The 24,453-nt window shown below is 40.3% G+C and overlaps 1 protein-coding gene across 5 annotated transcripts in view; it reads right to left on the minus strand.

Moving 5' to 3' along the window:
- Window positions 1-24,453, minus strand: part of PLCB1 (phospholipase C beta 1) — a 354,560-nt gene that overhangs the window by 83,230 nt on the left and 246,877 nt on the right. For all 5 annotated transcript variants that reach the window (XM_053972199.1, XM_053972200.1, XM_053972198.1 and 2 more), the window contains 5 exons: window positions 21,595-21,741; window positions 15,029-15,186; window positions 11,647-11,729; window positions 5,726-5,810; window positions 5,081-5,258 (listed from right to left, as the gene is read on the minus strand). In XM_053972199.1, coding sequence (XP_053828174.1) covers window positions 5,081-5,258; window positions 5,726-5,810; window positions 11,647-11,729; window positions 15,029-15,186; window positions 21,595-21,741 — 651 coding nt within the window. The remainder of the gene's footprint in view (window positions 1-5,080; window positions 5,259-5,725; window positions 5,811-11,646; window positions 11,730-15,028; window positions 15,187-21,594; window positions 21,742-24,453) is intronic.

A 24,453-nucleotide genomic window follows, 5' to 3' on the forward strand; every position in this document is an offset into this window, starting at 1 on the left:
CCAGCAATTCCCTTGGCACGGCACTTTGGGTCCCTGGCAGGGCTCTGGAGCAGAGCTGAGCCGTGCCAGCTGAGGGCAGCGCGAACCAAACAATGGCAGGAGATGCCCAAGGCTCATCCTTTCCCTGAGAACTGGAGCAAATGGCACCAAATAAAACACATTTATTGCCTCGCTCCCCATTGCAGGGCACTCATCAAATTTCCACGGGCAAGACGTAAATTCTTTAATGTTAATTAACATTAGGCCTCTTCTCACCTTCAGAATGTTTTGATTGCTTGCATCAGAAATTAAATCATTAAGGAATATCAAGTTTATCTTTGCCTTTAGAAACTCCTCCTGTGGGCCTGGCTGTCATAAAGTGTACCCTGTGCATCTTAATACTCCAGAAAGGAAGATTTACTTATCCTGCAGTCACCTATCCACATCTGTAAGAGTGACAGCTCTCCCTGAAGACTTTGTTACACAAACCTTCCAGCTTTCTTCAGCAGTGGCAGCACAAAAATCTAACTACTGTGCAGCATTCCCAAATCCTCCAGAGAATGGTAATTCAGTCTCACTTCCTCCTGTCAGTTTGGGGCCTAATCCTAAGTGCACCGAGTCAATAAAGAAGCTCCTCTTTGCTCCAGCAGGCCCCCAGTCTGGTCCAGTGGGCCCCTTATCAGCACTGGGAGCACACACGAGTGTGCTTTTCACAACCCAGCGATGACTACCCAGCCTGCACTTCCTTCCAGATGCAGATGTTGAAATGTCAGGCTTTTATTCATCAACATATTTCTTCCTGAGTGTTTCATTGAAGAAAATAACATGATTGCTCAACAGGCTCAGGGGATGGCTCAGGGAGCCTCAGCACAATGCAGAGAGCCAGCCAAGCTCTCACAGGATTTGCACTGACAATCTTTGGGAGTTCTCAATTGATTTAACCAGACTGGCAAAATAACCCTCTGCACAGAACACAGGAAATGGGAGGTGGGCAGGTTTTGGCCAGCTTGCACCTCTGAGGCAAGAGGTACATGATAGCCTGTTCTTGCTGGAAGTGTCCAGAGAGGAAAGTACACAGCATATGGTTCATTTATTTAAAAACATTTAACACAAATACTCCCAAGGAGATCAAATCTCATTTTCAAGTTCTGCATCAGACAGCAAAACCAGGACAAGTAACACACAGCACTGCCAGCATGGAATCAAAATGAGTGTTTCAGGAGGTGTGGTGCATGTGCACTGCCTTTCCCCCAGCAGCATGGCCCTGTGCTCACAGCCAGCCCTCTCTCTCCCTGATTCATGGCAGGGACACAAAGCCACCCTGAGGCTGTCTAAGGGACAATTAGCTGTAATACCATCATTACCGTCTGCATTTAGACGGGACTGCAAACCCAGGTCAGCACAGGACCTCTTCTGTGCTCTGTGGCACACAAATACAGTGAAAATAGTCGTTCTCCACGGAAGCCAAACAAAAGCCTGCCCATAGACAGAGGCAGACAGAAGAATATAAAGAAATTAGAGGATGCTGCTCCCTATCACAAGTTAAAACACAGGTACTGCCAACCACTCACAGGCAGAAGGGCACAGGAAACTCCGAGGGCAGCTTGAAGGATGTTTTCAGGGAGCTGTCGCTGCTGAGTGGGGCAGTGTGGAGGAGATATAAAAGCACTCCTTGGGAAAAACAACGAGTGGGCAAAGGAGGCTGAACTCCAGCTGATGGGTAGAGGGGTTCAACACAGTAATACTGACTGGAGCATGATCAGGAGAGCTAGGAATGACAAGCCAAATCCCTGGGTCGAGGAAACAGTGTGCTAAACATTATCCATTCTCATCATCCTGACAGATACTGACAGCCTAATAAAACCAAAGGCTAGACAGTGCTTGAAATTCAGAGGAATCTGGTAATCTGCTTTCTCAGACCCTTTCAAACAATGGCCAGGATGAATTATGAATGTGGTTCTTGCTGGTGCAGCTTGTTAACTCTGCACATTTAGGCAGCCACCAGCATCCCAAGAGGCAATCACCTTTTGGGCTTTTTCCACTGTACATCAGCACTTGCTGATTTTTAAACAGGGAAAAATAAACTTTATTCAGTTTGATAAAGCATTTTGCTTTGTAACAATGGGCCATGGTCTCACCCGGCTTCAGCAGAGACCATGCAGTTACCTACACTGAGCCTAAAACCTTTTATCCAGTTTTCCATTAAGGCATCATGAAACCATGGAGCCAATTCTGCCCTCTGTCTCTGTATTCCATGACTCCTTCCTTGCAGCACCCACTGCTCTGACAAAACCATCATCCTATCAAGAGAAGAGAAACTAACACTTTGCTTACTTAACAGTATTTAAATACTGCTCCATTAGGAAGCTTTAGCTCCTTTCAGTATGGGCCTGCTTTTGGTGAAATGCAGGTCCCTGCAGAGCTGCCACTGTTCCTTCTGCACTGTGACAGAACTTCTTTGGAAATCTTGCTTGCTTACTTCTGTTCATTGTACAAGACCAGCCAGCTCTAAGATGCTTGTTTACCAAAATTGCAATCTATCTCACAAGGGTTATCTCAAAAATTCTTCTTCTGCTTTGTCAGTTTTGCTCTACTTTTAGAAGAAGTTTTTTCCACTGACATGTATTGAAGTCACTTCCTACATCAGTTTCATGGGCATCCTGCAAGGCATCCTACAAAGCTCAGAATTCTTTCTTTAATTATTGCTACTATTTCACCAGCACTACACTTTTATATGGTCTTGTAACACATCAAAAACATGGGTTTACTTGAGTTTAAATCTGACCTCAAGCAGTGTAAGACACAGCGAATCTTGATATCAACTCCAGTATGAATTTCCACTTTGTTTTGCACTGCTGTAAAAAAACTCATTTAGAATCTCCAGAAGGCTAAATCAGCACAACTTTCTCCTGGAGATCAGCAGCAATTCTGACAGGAGCTATACAACCCAATAGAGTAGTTTGAATAATATGTCCAAGTTGCTAAATGTCAAGATTATATTAAGGTTGGAGTACTGAAACACTAAATGTTGAGAAATATTAAGAATCAGACTTCTGATTAATTGCATTACTCCAGAAAGAAATTGGTATTGGGTGCAGAGGAGCACAAGGCCTGCAAAGCTCCAGGATGACACACTGCCAATATGGAGATATGATAAGAAGGGTGTCATGCTGGCTCTTGGGCTCTTGCCATGTGGAAACTCTTCACTACCACAATGTTCTTATAAAATGGTGAATAATTTTTTTTTAAGTGTCCACAGACAGAAAAACTGGCACCTGATTTACAGAAATGCTGCATTCTCATAGCTGTAAGCTATAGCTGTAGTCTCTGGAGCTCTGAATACTTAAAAATACAAAGTACTCTAGAAAAATTACATTCTGGGTGTTCCTTATCAGTCATCCCTAAAGTGTTCTTAAGTTCTGTCAGATTCGTCTGTCCTCAGATAAAATTGGTTTAATGATATTGCACTTCCCACAGGTCTCGTTCAGATAAATTCACTGCTGTTTGTCAGGAGCTCACAGGCAGCCTGGATACCCCCACAGAAACTCACTGAGGATGCTCTATCTAGGACCAAGTACTGAATGACAGAGAGAGGAAAAATATTGACTAATTGCATTCTCAGAAAGAGGCACAAGTCCTAAAGGAGAAGCAGAGGCTGACACAAGGACTACAAGCGATGTGTTTTGGCAGTCATGGATGAACCAAGCGACCACACCAATTCTGCAGTCTCAGTTCCTGCATTTTCTAATTTGTAAGTGTTCATGTTCCTAATCAGAAGTGGTTTCAGAGGTAATATAGGCATAATAGTCACAGTTAATTTGTAAAATTACACACCCTGTTACGGGATTGACCCTTCTGCCTGGCATCATCATCATCATCATCATCATCATCTTTACTCACAGCCCGGGTCTTTTCCTAGGACAGCTCCTAGAGAGGCTCCTGAAAGACAGAGCTGTTGCCCTCTGTGCAGCCCAGGCCCTCAGAAAGCCAAGGCCGTGTTCTTTGCCACTGTCCTCACCCTGTGCTGGTTTCAAATGCTGGAGAGGAGGCAGCTGGAACACATACTTATTTTTCTCCTGCTTGGGATTTGTCTAAAGCAAATCAAGAAAATAGTGTTAAGTCATCCCTGACACCCGGATGAATCTTCCTTTGAAATCCAAAGCGTACTCCAAAGCATGCCCTTTTCATAATTTCTTAAAAACAACAGTTGAAAACTCTTTCTTTGATGCTAATAGGATAAACAATGTTATCCACAAATGAAGCAGGATTTCTTTCTCATTAATTCAGCTTGGGCAAACTGCCAGCATGAAAATTTTCAGCTCAGTTAATCGGAGTTTAGAAAAAACTACAAATAATGGGGAAAAGTTTTTAAATGGCAAATGGTAATGAACTTATATTTCAGCAGAGCTTTCAATGTACTCTGTAAGTTTTCTACTGCTGGGGCATAAATGTCTCTGCTTATAAGAACACCAAATTTCAGTCTTGATAGGAGAAGAAATTCCAGTGCAAGGAATAGACACTGGGCTGGGAATCAGGATATAGAGACTTTATTATTTCTGCCTGTTTCTATCTCTGGAAGCGAAGAACATCTTATAGCACTTTAAACAGAGGTCCATGACATGTTCCCAACTAATGCAGGACAACAGCAGGTTGAGCCTTCCCTGCCTGAGGAACAGGGATCTCATCCCTTTATCCTAAACCCTGAGGCACTGCAGACACTGCAGCTCCCCTGGGGAATGGGTTCTGTCTGAAAGGGCACCAAATAATGGCAGGCACAGCCCAGAGGCAACAAGGAAAAGAAAACATTTATATTTGATATTGGGCTTGGGCACACAGGAAAGGCAGCCAAGGGTGGAGGAGTTGGCAGCTGCCTGTCCTTAATAAGCAGTGCAGAGAAATGTTAGCACACATGAGTGAGCCCTGGGTCATTCCATGAGAACTCCTCACAGAACAGACTCCAAGATCAATGACACTTCATTCTTGTTTCCTGCTGAGCAACCCACAATGGTGCACCTTTACCTTGCTGGAGCACTGCAAATGGATGGGATTGGAGCTGCATTTGTGTTTGAGGGAGAAGACTATCAGTTGACCCAAGTCCTACCTGCTCCAGGGGAGGAAGGCTCAAACATACTGGACGTGTCACTGCAAGTGTTGGAAGCTTGCTCTGACAGCTTCTTCTTTGCACTCCCGTCTGCTGACTTATGAGACTTCTTCTTATTCTTCACCAGGATTTTGTACATTAAATCCATAGGGCTTGGGAGAGGAACCCCAGCTTCCAGCTTCCAGGGAGAAAGAGGAGAAATTTGTTAGAATAGCAGAAGAAACAAGCTTATGGCAGTTTCTTAGGGACCATGTGGTAGAGGACAGTTCTGTAACCTCTGCCAGCCCTGTTAAAATGAAATGGATTTTGCACAAGAGGCAATGTCAACATTAAATGAAACAGGGCCACTGAGGGCACTTAAGAAGAAAAATGCTTTATGAAATGTCTGCAGTAATAAGCAAAATAAGTACTAGCTCAGATATGAGAGTCTACGTTTTAAAGTGGCAGCTATGAGGACCAATTGCATTTCAGTTTCTCAGGGCAAATCTCTGCATCAGAAATTATGCTTAAGTCATCAACAGCTCATGTTGCTTAACTCCCTCCTTTAGACTGAAAGGCTTTATATGAAGAATGAGGCAGGACTGAGACACTTCAGTAAAAATTCCCACGGACATTTGTGATGTGATAAACTCCAAGGCACATTACCGGGTACTTTTCCAATGGCTCCATAAGCAGTGCATCTCCAAATATTAATCTGCAGTACTCTGCCATTTTTGCCTGCTGTTTAGGGCTGAAGGGAAGAAAAGAAAGAAATGAGTCCTACTAATGCTCCAAAGTGAAAGCAGCAGTAATGGAGTACCTAATAGCCCTAAACTAGATGTAATTTCCTGATCCAATATCTGTGAATTTTTCAGTGAGACCTACATATATCATGCAATTATTTAAATTCTTCTGATGGAGTTCACCAAAGGGAACATACACAAAGTAAAGGCATAAGTCAATGGAATAACAGTGATACAACCATAACATGAATTTGCCTCTCTCAGGCAATACTTTTATTCAAAATATAAGTATTTTCCCCCTCGTGTTACTTTACACACATGCCTGGCATTTTTCTTGCACTACAGCAATTCTCACAACATCCTCTATAAGTAAACTGAACCTCAGCAAACTCTACGTATAACCAATTCTCCCAAAGTGCAACCAAAAGATGAAATAATTCCTGCATGCCAGTGATGGAAGTTTTAGGACTGAAGATAGGTTTTATGGCTCAGAAACATTACTCCAATCAACTCAAAATGCAGCTCAGTACCACAGTCGCTCTCTAATTTTAGAGAACTGAGGATTTTTGTTACATGTGCCTATTTAAAATGTGTAGCATCTGAGCTGAGGCATCTTTCAGTTTCCTTTTTTGACACTCTGCTGGGAAGCCTCGATTGAAGGACAGGTTTATATGGCTTAATATAACTTCCTCAGCTCCTGCTAATTAGGATCTGCATATCATGGAAGAGATAGGGATGCTATAAGCTGTTATGTTACCATGGAGCTACTTTTCATGACAAAATAGAGCTGGGTATGAAGGAAAAAAAAGAAAAAAATGCTCATTTTTTCTCTTGCAAACCAGGAGTTCAACCCTGCCTGTGCCCAGCTGGTCAGTGGTTACCAACTCCCAGGGTCAGCGTGGCCAAACCAGAGTCGAGAAAAAGGCTGGGTGGCCAAATGACATTTCAATCAGAAAATGTGATTTCCCTGGGATCAGCATCCTGGCTGTCCCTGGAAGCAGATAGGGGGTGAAGCAGTCATTAGCTCAGTCACTGACAAAAAACACTGCCAGGAGGCTTTAAATTATTCCCCAAAGCAAGAGCTGAATGCAGTTTAAATCCCTACAGCATTTCACAAATGTTGTGTTTTGCATGCAGCCAAATCTGCACAGAAGCTAAAAGGCACTTTTAGCTGAGGATGGAAAATCAAGCTGAAGACAAGCAAGGCAGCAGAACAAAGAACCGCATGGGGAGAAGGTGATGGAAGAACAGATCAGGCTGGGACATTGTGTTGGGTATTGCCATTGCTCAGCTACCAAGGGAAATAAAGGCACCACTCCAGCAGAGTGTGCATGTGCCCTAAATCCAGGGGTCATTAGAGTGAGTTTTATTTCAGTCTGCTCCACCAGCATGTGTTTTGAACATATCCATACTCTCAGAACCCAGGAAGTTCAAAGGACAATTCCTTGAATCAAAAGAGGGCATTTATTGAAACCGGAGTAATTAGATGTGACATCATCATCATTCTTAAATGGGCACAACTCCAAAAAGAACTCTCCATAGGAATTAAAAAAAATAAAAAGCAAGAGTTAAATGTAATAAATTCCCAGTCACCACCACAGCTAGAACAAATTCTTCTGATCTTCTGTGTTTAATTACATGTTTTCCTCAAAGAGAGCACAGTGAGAACTTTCATTTTTGCAAACGAGAAAAATGTAATGCAACATTATGTTGGTTCAGCATATAAATTCCAATGTCACTGCATCCCAGAGGCAGAAAGTAGGAAAATTATGTGAAAAACTAATAGGTTTTAATACCACAAAAATCCCTTGAGGTAGTAAACAAGGCCAAACGAGGAAAATCTTGACATTACAAAATTACTTGTCTTTGTGAACTGGACTACGTGTACAAATATTTTTAAAAGCTCCTAAGAGGGGATAGAAAAAATTTAGGAGTACCAGCATTTAACTGTGTGGTAGATCTTTGTGTTCCCTATCTCCCTGACATACATATCTATGTATGTACTGCTGCAAAAGAAAGATCATTAGGAATAGCAGATTACATATCCCTATTTAAGTATTTGAAGAAGTTGGAAAACTGGTTTCTCTTTATTTTCCATTCTTTGAAAATTATGAACCAGAGCAACAGAAACACCAAATTTGTTATGAAGTCAAAACCCAGGCATTTCTTGGTCCACATCTCCTCTTACTGGAAACTCTCTCAGCATTCATGCATTGCAGTGAAAATTGATTGCCTGAAAAGAGCTAACTTTATCTGCTTTATGATTTTTACTGTACAGACACAGATAGGTAGCACACAGACTTGTTCTAAGTGCCCCCAAAACGTGCCAGGGCGAGAGGACATAAAGTAGGAACATGATACCTGGAGATACCTGGAAATATAAAGAATGTTAAGAAATGTTTTCATTACCATTATTGTATTGCCTGCACTTTGTTCTACTGTGTTTGTGTCATGCCTATCGTGAAGGTCAACCACAGAGGCTCCTTGGTACAACTACTGCTCCCAACATTACATTTTTATCACTTCTGCAGAGATACTTCCTCTGCGTAAGACAAAGGCACACATGCTTCCCAGAAGAGTCTAAAATAATTCAAAGTGTGGGATGAAAAAGTGATAAAAATCCTGTTAATATTTGAAGCAACAATTCCAGCCAGAAACCAGCAGTATGAATAACTGTAATTAAATTTAATCTTGGAAGCAATCTTATATGGATACTGCTCAAGGATCACTTAACCTTTTTGCTATGTCATCAGTGCATTTCTAATTATAGAGTGTCTGCTTTCAGATTTGCAGATTGCTTATCGGCTTGCAAGCCCCATTTCAAACGCCAAGGTCTCCTTGAGGTCTTTTCAACATTTTCAGGACACTCTTCTGCTTTTTTCACAGAACCACAGCTTGTTTTAGTGGTCTTTTTTTCAAGTGGGCATGTTTTGAATTCACTGTAAATGATGGCATACATAATATTTTATGTCATTCTAAAAGTTACATGCTTGCCTCTTTTTCTTAACTTTTTATTGCATACAAACAGGCAAGAAAAATACACTAATAGTGGAGTTATAGTAAAGAAAATAAAAATCCTTCATGTGCTATGAAGATATTGGAGAGGAGCCCTTCTAGGAGACACATCAAAGGAAAGCAAATTAGATGATTTACACAATGTGCTAAAAAGTGATTTTTCCCCTAGGTGGACAAAAACTGTCAAGAACATTCCCATAAGCATAAACCAGAAGAAAGAAAAATTGCATTTTAAGTCCGGTGCTGATTAACACTGTCATATCTATGGTGATGATGTGAAACTTATTTACCTCTGATAACTGCAGTCTGTTTAAAAGCCATGAACACAGGCTAAACCCATATTTTTGTTTAAGCCAATGCCAAAATTTCTAGGGGACCAGAATTTCACAAACGACTCTTCACAACTTGAAAAGCAGAAAAAATATTTGGTCCCCTAGAAGTAGGAACTGATGAAACAGGATTTGTTTGACAGCAATTCTAAAAAAATATTGGCACTTTTTGTGAACATTTAGGGCAAACCCCAGCTTTAAGATCTTGAAGAAGAACAACATTCCAAGTAAATGAAAAGACAAAAGGAGCATTCCATGAAATTAGGTGAACTTTTCTGTGAGTGGCATGACTAATTGCAGATTTCTCCAGCAACTAGTAAAGGAATTAAGGGGTAATTGTAGAAGTTGGTAAAATAACTAGAAATTATTTTCAGGCAAAGCAAAATGAGAAAAAACACACACACTGAATCTAATAATTTACTATAGCAGAAATAATCTCTAGCAGGAAAGCCTCAGAAAGAGAAAATGTTTGGTCATGGTTTTGCAAACTTGCTTTGCTAAAAACCTGTGTCTTAGCAATGTATGGAATAGGATATCAGAGAATACACATCAGGTTAATTCCTTATTCCATGGCTGGAGGTTTCTAGAGAGAGAGGTCCAATGCCTTCCATGGGGCAAACTGTAAATAACAAAGTAATGCAGCAGGAACTCTGTCCCCTTTCAGTCACATTCCTGCAGTCTCACACTGCCTTTAATTCTGACACTGGTTCATTTTAGAACTTTAAAGGCACTTTTGTATATAACTTACATCTGACAGGAGTTTATTTCATAAATCTTTTTACCTCTTCACCTTCCTAAAATAGAACAGATCACCCTGGAACAGTTGAAGATTTAAGTCGTGATGACTTTAAAGGAAGAAAAATGTAACTCTTGTGGTTAAAATAATTTAGCTGTTGTTTTTCCTCTGCCTCATATTAACAGAGTAAATGTATATTAGAATAAATCCAGAAGAATGAGTACAAAATATAATACTTTCAAAAATGATGGTCGACATTGTTCCTAAAGTCCAGAGGCTGCATTTGGAAGCACTGTGAGTTCAAACCTACAGGAGTGGGTGAGTGCAAGCCCAAAAGGACACAATGTACACCAAAAAGAAATGAGAAGGCCATTAGAACAGACAATTAAACACAGCATCTGTGTGGTCTTTCAGAGGAATACAGGAATAACTAAGCAGGATTTAAGAGGCAGCTGTTTGAATCACAACCATGTGGCCTCAAAATGTGTGCAGAGCAAACACACATTTGCCCTCAAGAGGTAAAATTATACTCAGAGGTTTTCAGGTAGTGGAGCTCAGCCCTCTGATTTTAAATTTTTCTACCTACATAATTTCTGATCAGTATTGTCACATCGGTTCTTTAAAACCATTCTTACATAGCTTCTTCTAGCAGTTCCTTCCCTTATGACAAGAATGTTCCTCCTAAAAAAATGGAAAAGCAGTTAGCCCTCACCCTTTTCCTCTTTCAGAAACAAAAGTGCCAACATCATTTCTGATTTGTGTTAAAACATTCATAGCTGCCCCCAAGAATATTTTTATTTTACACTGGGAAAACAACCCAAAAAACAAAAGCAAATCCAAAAATAAGTTTCTAAGTCCAAACTGTCCCCAGAAATGTAGGAAATGTTTTCAGACGAAAAACAAAAAAACAAACAAAAAACGCCCCAAAACAAACCAAACAAACAAACAAAAAAGAAAAAACAAAAAAAAACCCAAAAAAACCCCAAAAAAACCCCAAAAAAACCCCCACAAAAAATCCAAAACAAAACCAAAAAAAAAAAAACAAAAAAACAAAAAACCCCCAAAAAACCACACACACACAAAAAAAACCCAAAAAAACCAAACCACAAAAGGGGAAAAGGCAATTCAAGTTAAGGCACATGTAATGTGTCAATGTCACCCCACTTTGAACCACGTGGTCTCTGCATTCAAAACCAAGGTTAATGTTAAAAAAAATCAGAACTATAAAAATAAAATAGATCACTGGGACAAGCTAAAAGTGTTCTCATTTATTTTTTCTTTTCTTACACAGAAAAGTTGTCCTTTTCTTGTAAGTAAAAAAAAAAAAAAGAAAATGAAATAAACTTACGCAAACTGTTATGATTTTGGCAGAAATTAACAGTTTCTGGCCATCCACACCACCTATTTTGCAGTCCTAGAAGTCCAAGGTTCTGGCTTCTGCTTCCAACATGAGAGACAGACCAAATCCTGAATGTGTTTACAGCACAGAATAGGGTCACAAGCAGGTGAAATACTGCCTCATTTTCTTTGAAGTATTGCTGCATTCCAGCAGGACATACTGAGAGTGAAAAGTTAACAAAATCCCTCTCACAATCAAACTTCCTCCCTCATACAAAAGGTTCTGATTCAGGGAAGTTTTCAAGAACAGGCCCAATTCATTTTTGGATAAGAGCTGTTGTTTGGGTCACAAGTGCACACAAAATTCCATGCCTAGACCTTATAAAAAATGAAACATCAGACAAGAAAAATGTGGTAATTACTTACGAATCCACATGATTTTCAAAGGAAAGGAGGATCGGAAAGGGCGATGTCTTAAATGCACATTCAGCAATAGCTTCTATTACTTCCTAAAGAATCAAAATAAACACAGTTATAAATTTAACTCTCTAAAGAAGCAGAGTTTTAGCCTTTGAAGACAGAAAGGACCCAACAAGCTCTGAAATCATTCCCTGAGATCAGACCTTCCTTCCTGAACATCCCAGAAAGCTCTGGATGAGCTCTTGCCACAACGAAATTTTTCAACCTGAACTATAATCAAATCTCCAAAATGTCTGATGAGTCTTAAACACCACATTTCTCAAGAAATTACTTATGTCTGCCAAAATCAATAGCTTAAATGTAAAGCTTGGTTTTGGTGTGGTGAAGCTGTTCCATGCCTGCAGCTACGGCTTTCATGTGCTATAATAAAAATCCTCTGACAAAGGCAGATCTTCCAAACATCATCGGCACAAACACGTATCCATAAAATCCTGTTACTCTGATTCACATTTTAGTTCCCTCTATTGTTTTTTTTTTGATGTCAGAAATCCCTTTAAGGCAAAAGAAAGGAAAAAAGAAATCTTTACTCAATTAAAACAGTTGGTTCTGTGGTAATTAGCAGAGGACTCAGAAAAGGAAATTTTCATAAAGTTTCCTGTCAACTCTACAGAAAATGGAAACCCTAAATCCAGTAGAAAATTCATTTGATAATGATGATTTTAGTGAGGTGCACAATAAATGCACTCATCGTTACAAATTATGAAATGTTTCCCTCTTGGAACAAATCTCTCTTCCAGAAGAACATAGAAAACACTGAAGACTTTTCATATGCTGGCAAACTCTGGAGTTTCTAAGAACCCATAAGTCTCTGCCATGCCAAATCATAAGGATGACTGAAACCTAAAAGATGTATTTATGTTTTAACTAGCTTTCTCTGGGGATTCCTCTTGTTCATTTTCTGCACTTTTAGAGGCTCAACTGAGAAGCGTAACAGTAAGAAATCCACTTCCTGAAAGAAAAGCTGAGCTTCTGGTACATTCTTCTGGCCCACTTGTTTTCAACTGCCTTCCTGCTGCAAGAGGGGATGGAACCCTGCATGACTGGGGAAAATAACCTGGTGAGTAAAATTAGGATTGATGATGAGATGTGAGGATGAAAAGCTCAAACACTGGTTCAGCAAAGGCAAATGCTCCATGGTCAGAGAGAAAGAAGCTGGCAGGTTCCACACTTGGCTCCAGCTGCAGAATGACTCACCTGGATCAGCTCTCCAAGGTGTAAACATGGTTACACACACAGAGATCCCTGGTTATGGCATGACATCCATGGCTGCTCCCTATAGGATCCCAGCCTGGCAGCAGCTCACAACCCACAGCTGAGAAAAACCTTACAAATTTCTGAGTATGAAGCAAGGGGAAAACCAAGGAACCAAACAGACCAGGAACATAAGGATGGGGAGTGCACAGTGCTGCTGCCTCTGCACTTCAGGAAGTCTGTCTGAGGCTGTGAAAGCCGGCAGACTGAGTAGAATCCCTGTGCCATGGTCACAGCAAAAGCGTGAGCTGATACATGATTCAGCATTCAAGACATGAATTGATTCTCACATTCCTGACACATTATTTCACTGCCATTTTGCTCCTCCCCAGCTGAGCAGCACACTTTGAGTGTTGAAAAGAAATCGAGATGTTTTTCACATTTTTCTGGGTGGATTAAAAAATGCCTGCCCTGAAATGACCGATGAAGTACTCTTGAGTAGATTTAAAATACCTTCCAATATCTCTCCTGCCAGCACAATGCCAAGGGTTGAACATCTAAATATCCGGGGATAATCCTCGTTCCTGCTAATGATACTTTTAAAAATCAGATTAACTTTGTTTTAAATTCCTGCGCATGACCAAAGCAGTCGAAAGCCATCTTCCTCAATTAAAAGACTTCCAGCAATCAAACCCCATGCCTATAAACATAATTGACTTCCCATAAACATAACTGGAAAGTTAATAAGAAACGTGCAAGAAGGTTGTTCTACGTGTTTCTATGATTAACTCAATCAGGGAAGAATTAGAGAAAGCAAACTGGAAAAGAAGAACTGTTCTGGTACAAGTGAAACTTAGTATTCTGTCTGTGGCAGACCTGTTTACTTTTTTTCCTAAAGAAAGGCACTAGAAGACAAAAAAACCCCACCCAAAACCAGGTTTCAAGTATGGGAGAAATGTCTCAAAGCTGTAGCCACACGTAATCTCTGGAACACAACCGAAGTCAGTAATGAACATTTTTCCACATATTCTTGCACACAGCTAGGGCTAGAAATGTATTTCCATGGTGAGTTAGTGTCTCAGACGAAGAAGAATTATTTCTTCACACTTCAAAAATTATTTCCTGAGGTATCATTATAAGCTGTGCTGACTACCCATCCTAATACTACAGGCAAACACCTCCATTATGCTCCTCTAACACCCCGGATCAAAAACAACTTTAAGAAGAACAAGAAGATAACAACTGAAGGTTACTGCTAAGGGTATGGTCTCTACCTTATAGAAAAGGAAATAGAAGAGGAAATTCAATAATAAAGATGACATGTTTGGGGTTTGAATAGCACAAATATTCCTTCACAGCCTCCAAAGATACTAATTTTTCTTTTTCACCCTCCAGTGCCTTGGGTCTGGTCCCAAGTATCAGGGATGGCATTGCACACAAACTTATTATTTTTTTTTTTTTAATAATGCCAAGTGTCTGTGTCCTGTGCATGGAGCCTGCCCATCTGGCCATGAGCAGCATATTCTCTGCTCACAGGAATTTAAAGGCTTGCAAATGTTGAGATCTAGCTGCTACTTCCTGTCTCAGTTCAGGACTTTTGCCTCCCACTGCCAGTGACCAGGCAGAGAGGAGAAAAGGAGTGAACTGATGTGCTGGTTACTGCTGACCAAATCCTGTGGATTCCAGCTCTGTCCCCTGGAGCTGTAACCCAACCAGTTGTTTCTCGCAGTGCCTTCACACTCCCATTTGTCTCTGTGCAGAGCCAGTTGTGGTGGCTGTGCCTGGTCTTTAAGCCCTGGCTGTGGCCTTGACTGCTTCTCTCCCTGTGAGATTTGCTGCAGGGACGTGCAGAGGAGCATGGACCTGGGCACGGAGCCCAGTCCCCAGATGGCACTGCTGTCACATCACATAATCCCTTCTCCTCACACTCCCACGACCACCAGGAGCCTCTCCCCACGCAAGGTCCAAATGCTGCAACTCTTCTCTTCCAGCGATTCTGCAGTTGTTCTGTAATTTACTCTTCCAGCAGCTTTTTGCCCTCACATTTCTGCCCCTCCCACCTTCGCAGTGATGCATCTGTGAGGGTTTTGCACGAAAAGAACCCTCCCCAGGTAAACCAGCTACCCCAGAGCTGTACCTTGAAGGATATCTCAGTTGTCATGGTGAATCCATGTGTGATGACCGGCTCCTCCTCCGCTGTCCGTCCCTTCCAGCAGTCCAGCTCTACGCAGCGGCAGCCCGACAGGAGCACCTGCCGGTACATCTCCACCGAGGAGTTGCCAGCCAGCTGTCCAGCTGGGACAGAACACAGAGAAAGGGAAGTCATTCTGGGCCTCAGGAATGGATACAAGCTAACAATAATCAGAGTTAACAGCAGCTTTTGCCCTCAGCTGAGAGGAGTAACACTCTAAAGAATACGAAAAGCGTAAGAACGCAATGGAAATCCCTTCGGCACAGTCAATGTCATGGTTTGGATCCTGCCCTCAGTCAAACAGAAAAATAACCCAGCTGATGCCAGCTCAAAAGATTCTGATGGGCAGCATCATATACATGAAATAAAATAATAATAATAACAATAACAACAACAACAACAACTACTTAGTTCTATGAGATTTTGTTATCCCTTGACCAGCAATGTGAAATTCAGACTCAGGAGACTAAGACTATATTTTTTCACAACATGCAGTGTGGTTTAGTACAAGATGAAACAAACCCCCTGCAGTCACTAATGACACCACCATTAGGTCTCAAATCAATATTTAATACGCTAACCACTGCAATGAGTTGGTCAGTTAAATTTCCTGATGTGATACTGTATTATGCAGGGAGAAATTCAATTAAACGGACCTTTTCCAATAATGAGATAATATAAATCTAAAAATTAAGAAGGAAAAACTCATTTTTTCCAAACATGCTTAGTATTAAAAAAGAAACACACAAAAAAAAAATTTCCAACCCACGCCAGCAAAGAAGTCTAGTTGGATTCAGGGAAGGATATCCAACCAAGTTGTCTTCATCTGCTGCAACAGGTTTGATTCCAGTCATTCAGATACAAATCTCTTGCAGCAGAGAGGTAACAGTAATGGAAGAATAGCTTTGTGCCTCTTTTAGTTGTGAAGAAAATGGATGCAGTTTCCTGCTTTCTAGCAGACTTGCTGAGAAGATCGTCCTGGATTTCTTGAAGGAAATTAATTTTCTTTTTAAGGAGGCAGTAAGTTAATTTACAGTGAAGATTCTTTGCTGACTGGGGACATATAAATACTTCATCTAGACTGGCACATACTATAATGCAGATGAATCCTCATTTTATTGTCTCTGTGATTCTGTGTTTAGGTTTTATGCTGGGAAATACATATTTTGAGATTTGCTTCACAAAACAGCATTGTCTGCTTTTGCTCTGTTTTTACCTTGTACTAAAAACTGTGTAACAGAACCATTTACTTGAAAATCCCTGTTTACAGTTCCTGTCTGATACATGAGGTAGAGCAATCATAAATACTCCACAAGGTATTAACATTACTCTTGTTGAAATCCATAAGAATTCTCAGTTCCTGCTGGAACCAGTGAGAAATATCTGTTAATAACAGAAGAAATTGGCCAGGGCTGGAAAGCTCTGAAAATCCAAATGGAATCAGCAAAGTGACAATGTCTCTCTTTTTTTCTTTTTCTTTTGGAATTTAGCTTTTTCATGTTTCACCTTTGATTATGGCAGATTATCTTTCCTCACACAAAAACCTTTTTGGTGCAATTCCAATGTAAGGGTTAAGTAGTGGTTCTTTTTCTTTGCAGGATGCAAACAAGCATAAGCATGAATCAGGGAATAACAACTCACATTTCCATGTACTTATGCCTGAGCATCTGCTTATGAAATCTTGGCTCTCATAGGGAACCACTGAACTCTACTGCCTAAAAAAACCCACTTTCACTTAGAAAACTGTTCTAATGTTGTCTTCCTTTTCCCTCAGAGCACTTAGATTTTGGATTAACAAACTCGGTTTCCCAAGAGACTCCTGATGCTAAGTGTTTTGGGCTCCCAGATCCTTCACCTTCCAATGTACTTAAGTAAATCATGACATGCATCACTTGCCATATGACACTTCCCACACCACCTTATTAGTAAGGCTCAGACATTTTGGAAGGATTCCTGCAAAGGATAAGAGGATATTCAACCTCCAAACCATACAACCTTCAGAAAGACCCCCAGGCAGAGTGTAAAATGCTAGCACACATTTTAATAGTTCCAACAGCTTGTTTTTCTGAAATACAGAATATGTGAAATGTTCTCCCAAATGTGGGGGTTTTGCATACATTATTTATAAATTTCTATTTTGTGAGTCCCTATTTGCATTTAGTTTAAAATACCCCTTTTGCATTCTAAAATTTGATAACACGGACACTAAAGGAAAAACTTCCAGTATATTTTTAATAGCCTGAGTACAGATCAATTTTTCAATACTGGAAATTGAAAGCATTATGTATTCCCTTCTACAATACAAGCAGTGTCTACAGTAATACCATGCATAACATTTGCATCCCATCACCCTATGTGGGGTAAGGAGAAATGGATTTTGAAAAAAAGTAACTTTTCTGAAAAATGTGATCAGCTAAATAATACCTAACAGAATGTTATGCAAAATGAGCCACTGCTGATTGATCTAAGCTGAGGATATGACCCAGGTTTCCCCACACAGAGCATTTCCACACTTCTGTAACTTTAACCTGCTCATTTCTCAGGAAGTGCATCCTCGCTGGGCTCATCCACCACTATTTTTCCAAGTGAAAGTTATTTGCAATACATGGAGTTGAAATGTGGTTGCTATCTATTTAAGACATCTTTCCTCCCCAAACTGGGGGATTTTTGGATCCAACTATTTGGAATCACCTTTGTCTTCGCTATTCTGGAACCAGAGGCTGCTTCTTCCCTCTCTCCCAACAGTTCCTCCTAGCATGAGGTGCCTGTATCCTCCCTTTGCTGGGCACGAACATGAGTTGCTACATCTCCTCTCTCCAGACAAGTCCTGGAGAAGCAATCAGTGCCCTGGATCACACACTGGGGTTTGCAGTGTACAAACTCAGAGCCCCACACTTCTGGGAGCTTGGCTCCTCACCCCAGCAGCCACACAAGGTGCTGGCAGCTGAGATTTTTTTTAGACACAGCCCATTTATCTGAATGAATTTTCCTCCTGAGCTATTTCACCATGTGCAAGACAAGCAGATCAGACTCCACACTATGACACACTCTGCTCCTGCTTGTATGTCAGCCAGAATCAGGCTCTCAGCCTCGCCTGTTGTTTTTAACACTTCACACCGGACCAAAGCAGGATGTGTGGCCAGCAGCAGGAAGGTGTCACCCAGCTTTCCACCCCTTCCATATGCTGCTGTCGGCTTGGAAACTCTTCTGGAGGCTTTGAAGTTGAAGAAGGTTTCAAGGAAGTGCTGAATGCAGATAATGAGCAGCAACAGTGAGGACTGAGGAAGCACAGAGAACCGAAGAGCTGGAGCATGGTAGATGGGAGGTCACAGGCAGCAATAGAAAAGAGAACTGCCCCTCATGAGACATTTTTCTAGAAACAACTGAAATGCCAGATTGTAAGCAGGGAAGCAGAGGCTGAGGGTGAACAGGATAGTCCCACATTGGCTACATGTGCTCAGTTGATATCTCAGCAACCCATTGCTGAGATTATTGTTCCTTTTTGCCAAAACGTGTTGAAGGCATGTGATTTTAGTATTTTGCATTTCCCATAAACAACAGTAAGTTGTCAAGCCTCAAAACATGCAAAGCTGAGTGTGAAGTGTCATCATTTGTCTCTGACTTTGGGTGCTGCTGAAAGAAATGTTGCAAAATCACTCCCCACTGTGCCCACAGCAGAAACCTGAGGTGAGACTCCAGGGAAAAGCAGGGTTGCACTTTAAGGGTTCAAAGGAATAAAGAAATAAATATGATACCAGTGAGAAAAAAAGATGAGATAGTAAAAAAAGTTTCTCAAAAATGACATTTCTTTAAGTTAGCCTAGGTTCTTTCAAATCACTTCTTTCTTCATGGGTTTTTACCTTTGTTCTTTAAAATTACATTTCCCTAAGAAAAAAGAAAGCAGTAACACTTCTAAATAAATAATCAGGATTTGATGTACTGCCAAGGGTTTATACTAAAGGCTAGGAAAATGATCAGCATAATTAAAATAAATTTGGAGTGTGCACATGGTGCTTTTTATGTTGTTGTTTCTTTGTGCATGCTTTTTTGGGTTAAAAAAACTAACAAAGGGAGAGATAATTGATAGGGCATTAAGCTCAGTAATCATAAAGTAATTCTAGGCTGAATGTTTTTTTTATTGTCCTGATAATTATTACATGACTAGTTGCTATTTCATGGCTTCAATCAGGGCAAAGGTGCTACCAAAGCCATGAGCAGTTGAGCATATCCTTTAAACTCTTTTTGGGAAAAGGAATAGACTGCCACCGTTAATTTTATTAATTTTATTTCCTTGTTGGAAGAAAGCAAATGGGAATGTGATTGCTGTGTCCGATGTAGTGGTTCAGAGCAAAATCCCAGGCTGTCAGTTTTTGTAATGCACAGATAAAAGTCAAATCATTAATCCCATTGTCAGCCAGCTGCCACACATTCACTGAACATAATGAACACACTAAAAGGGAAGGGCTTGTGGTTAGTGCCTGTAAATGTGAAAACATGCACTCTGAAAAGGAATTTGAAAGAGTTTCAAACTTCTCTTGCACTATCCCCTGGGTTTATCCTGATTTACTCCCCCCATTTTACTAAGCTAGGAATGTTTTGTCAAATTAAGACTGAAGATCATGTTTCCAAATATAGCCTCTGAAGTTACTTGGAAATGGAGGTAAAGAAACCTGTAGATGCAATCTGAGATGATCTGCAGACTTTCACATACAAGTCAAAGCAAATGTAGCAAGTGTCAAGGTAAATAATTAAACGTGTGAGGTTACTTGTAGTGCAGTTAAAAAAATTAGAATAGGTTGGACTAATCATGAATTCCCATCCTTAATTCTTTGGGTTTTGGCTTTTGTACCTCTAAACCTTTGGAACACATCTCTGTCCTGACCAGCCCTGATAAAAATCTGTGGTATGGACCTGGCTATAAATTCCTGCTGGTAGAGGGGAGAGCAGTCTTTTATCTCTTCAGATCAACCTTAAATTGCATGGTCTTTAAACCTCCCATGGGCCTGTGCTTCTCATTTTAGTACTACAGCTTTACTGTTTTCTTCCAGAATATCTGTATAAAGCTGCAGCATTTGGCTTAAGCACCAACTAATCCTCAGTGACAGAACGAAGTCCATATTGGAGGTAAGAGGTCTTCACAACATCATAGTTAAAAATTGCTTTTGCTTTGGCAATTTCTTTGCTCCACCGAAGAGCATAAATTTCTGCACACTGGAATCATAACTTAAAAGTGGCCACACTGATTTTAGTTTTTTTTAATTCAGAGAAAGAAAATCACTGTCAAAACAAATACTTATGTGACAAGTTCTAGCACAAAACACGTTTTACAGCCGAGATATAAACCCTTGAAAAATGTTGTCTAATGGAAACAATGACAGCTCATTCACTCTATGAAAGCTGGCGAAGGTGCTGGAGAAAGAGCTGTAACAAACATAAAGCAGATGAAAATAACTCCCATGAGGTCTGTTTAAACTGGGCATTACCACTGCCTGGGGTTGTTTATGTTCTGGCATACTGGCATTCTGAAGGAGTTGGTCAGTTAAGGCCAGTCTGTTAATAGCATTAAGAAGCCTACATTATGCATCAGCCACATATTTAGCATTCAGTACAGCATCATTTTTTTAAATTAAACATAATGCTAAGTCATTAGCAAACATGATAGGACAAAGCAAACATCAAATCAAACAAGAGAGAATCCCCTGTGCACATCTGCTTGCCCAAAATATTTGCTCCTACATAAACCAAACTAAAATAGTAAATTTACAATTATTTTCTCACAAGTTAACAGAATCTTGGACTAGAAAACGAATGCCAAAAGTCGAATTCCTAAACTGCCTTAGCTTTTTCTGAGTCTTAAAGCATTGTTGACTTTGCTGTGCAAACAATACAGTTCAGACTGTAATTAATGGGAGCTTCTGGGTGCTCAGCCTTTTAAAAAACATGACAGCACCTGAAAGTTTCAGCTCAGATGTTAGATATTGTCAGGGAACAGATCTCTCCTCCTTGCATTTATGGGATGTCAGAAAGTTATGTGCCAAGTTGGAACCTCCCTAATCTCTGAATCAAAGCAAATTTCATGGAGCACAGAAAGCTGCCAGACTTAATGTTTAGGGGCAAATTTATGAGCTACAGAGATGTTTCCCATATTCTGCTTTGCACACTTGCCTTGCTATTTTTGTTGCCATAAAAAAGTACAATGTTCATTCTCCTCCCTAAAGACAGGCCCTAATCTGAAATCCCATTTGAGGGAAACTTTCCAGGGACTTCACTAGGTTTCTGACCAGGCCTTATCTGAACAATGCAACTGCTGCTTGCTCACCTGTTAATAAAAGTATATTTGATGCATTTGTGTTGCAGCTGCAACAAAAATCAAGTGCCACCCTTGCATCCCTGAAGACTGAACTCCATCACCTGTTTAATGCTGATGATTTTAGTGTATTTTTTGTTACCACTGAAAATACACTCAGAATTTTTGCAAGGTAAGACATTAGATCTGTCCAACACTGCTGTACCTGTGAGGTAGGTGTTGTGTGAGGAGTTGATGAAATAGTGTGACAGTGGTTGAGACATGTCTTCATTTAAATCCAGTTTCTCAGGTGGAACAACGCCGTTCTCTTCTCCACTCAGATACCTCATAAATCCATCCACCGATATCTGTCCTGAGAGAAACACAGACCCAGGGAAAGCACCAATTAATTTCAACTACAGATTCTGTGACATGCAGATAAATTCAATATACACTTACATAAAAGCACGTGTGAAAGACCACATAACCATCAGCCTGGCTTTCACCTAGCTATCCAAATATTCTTTTGTTATTACTACCTCATTTTCAGCCATACAAGTTGCTGGTAACACACATCCCCTTAGCTGTAACAAAGATAAACCACTTCATAGTCAGCATCTACAGAAAATCAAGTGCATGGGGGAATCAGAGTTACAGTGAAAATAGATCTAAGCCCATCAAGGGGTTTTTGGGGGACAAAACAAAGCATGCTTTCCAAAGGAAACCAAGAAGCCTGCTATAGACACAGGTAACTCTGGCCTCTTTGGAGTTTGGGTCAATGTGTGTATGAACTACCTTTCACGTGGGAACTAAGCTTTGTTTTGTAATTTTTGTATTTGTCTTCTAATTGATATCTCACTGGAGTGCCAGCATAAATTAACATTTCATATGCTGCTGTCAAACTAGAAAGCTGAGTCTTCTCCTCAACTCAAATATCCCCATTCATCTCAGTGGAGCTGTTCTTACTACATCAGGAGGAATTTGGCTGTCAGGCCTTCTGCATAAAGGTGACTCTAGGGTGTCAATTTGTACATTTAGACTAAAAAGAAATCCAGTAATCTATAATTGAAGATTATTGCTTAATTGAACAAATTTGAGACATTTTTCTTTGCCTGGTATTTTTTTCTATTTTGTCTAAATTTCATCTGTTTACTCAACCACATATCTTCAGTTATTTCAGCACCTGCCCACAGTAAAACAGGTGGGTAGACTACATGAACTGATGTTTGTCTGAACTACATGTTTGGTGACTCCCAACAATGACATTTTCTTACTTCTTGTGCCCAGCCCAAAATATTCTGCACAGTCTGTTAAAGAAAAATCTCATTTGCCTGTTGATATAATTGAAAATTTGAAGATTTCAGTTCTACTCCTGACTTTGCTACTCTCTTCCTTTCAGGACCAAGCCCTTTTTATACTAAAACATATAAACTTACACATATTTTTCTAGAATGCTAAAAAGAAGCAGACAAACCTGTCTTTTTTTCTTTATTTCTTTTAAAAGCTTGGAACCACATGATGCAAATATTGCATCTTGTAAAAGTGTAAAGCATTTACTTAAAATCTGTGCTTGGACCTGATCTGGCTCTTGCTCAGAGAGGAAAAGATAAAACAGCTGTAAACGTGCATTAAGTGCACATCCTCATTTTCATAACAACACAGGACTGGTAGCATTAAACAGACTTATTCAGAAGAGAAGAAATGCAGTAACAATACAGAGCAATGCAATTGTCATTCTGTAAAATGAAAACCATCAAGTCCATCCACTATTTTAAGGCTGTAATTTGAGTGCAATCCTGTCAGGCTCCACAGCTGCTTTGTTATAGGGTAATTAATCATCCAGAGATGAAGGCCCATGTATTTTCCTTTCCACAAGAAAAAATGTAAGAAGGTGAAAATCAGGGAAAAAACCCCACCACTGAGATTTTTAATGAAACTAGAAGTTTAGGAACAAGCTTTCCACCGCCTCAATCTACCAGAGTGTGCCAACAGTACCAAGTGCTAGCTCCAGTACCATGGAGTTAGCTTGACCTAAAATCCACCTAAGAGATCACTCTGCACCAAGTTTACTGGGATGTAGCTAGAGAATATGTTGTGTATGCATCCCAAGTGAAATAATAGAGGGAAAACCAGTTAAGAGCCAAATGGGATAGCTGCCACTTGCATTTTGTTATACAGATAGGTTGATTCGTGCACGTGTAGTTTTCAAGGCTCTCAAAGTGATCTTCGTGTTCTAATCCTCAGAGTGCACCTGACAAACAGGGGCCTTGTTTTTCAGAGGGAGCTGGTCCTCCTGTGCATTGCTGCTAGTATTAACACACATCACACTGAGCATTATTGCCACATATAATGAGGCAGCTCCTGAGTTACACACTTGTCTGAGCTCATGGCTCTAGAACGCCATTTTCCCTATCACAATGAAACAGCCGGCATTTCAGAAGCATTGCAAGTTCAGTTACAGCCGTACTGCACCAGTGAGAGTCTGTCTGCAGAATGGAGATGGCAGATGTCAAAGGGGTTTGTGTCCCTGGTAGTAAAGAGTAGATCGTTTGTGACCAATGTCAATAATATTCTGAGGCTAATGGCAGAGGATGATCCTTGGTGGAAGTCATCAAAAAAAATAGTCTCAATGAAGTGGTAAGATTTGTTCTCTGTTTCCTTAAACATATTACACCTTTACACACACACAGGCAAGAAAAAATAATATGTGCTCAGTTGTTTCGATTACAGTTGTCACCTTTTATCTTTGGATATATAATAGAAAGATTTAATGGCATGTTTAGGTACAAAAAGTTAGCGAAACAAGAAACACACAATGCAAAGAGACAGAGACACAACAGATTCACATTTTTTCTTTTTCTTTTTTTGGCTGTTTGTATTAAAATTACCTTAGCCCTAAAATTTTGATGAAACTTCAAAAAATATCTATTGTGCTTTATATAGTTCAAGTTGTAGAGTTAATTGGCTTGTCTTTTTCTCTCACCACTGCCATGTTAAATTTGATCTGATGTCTCTTCTTGGGATGGAACTCACATCTGTGTAACCACAGCAGAATCCATGTCAGCAGCTACAGCCCACAGCGAGA

Source organism: Vidua macroura, chromosome 3 (genome assembly GCF_024509145.1).
Source record: "Vidua macroura isolate BioBank_ID:100142 chromosome 3, ASM2450914v1, whole genome shotgun sequence".
NCBI classification, from domain to species: domain Eukaryota; kingdom Metazoa; phylum Chordata; class Aves; order Passeriformes; family Viduidae; genus Vidua; species Vidua macroura.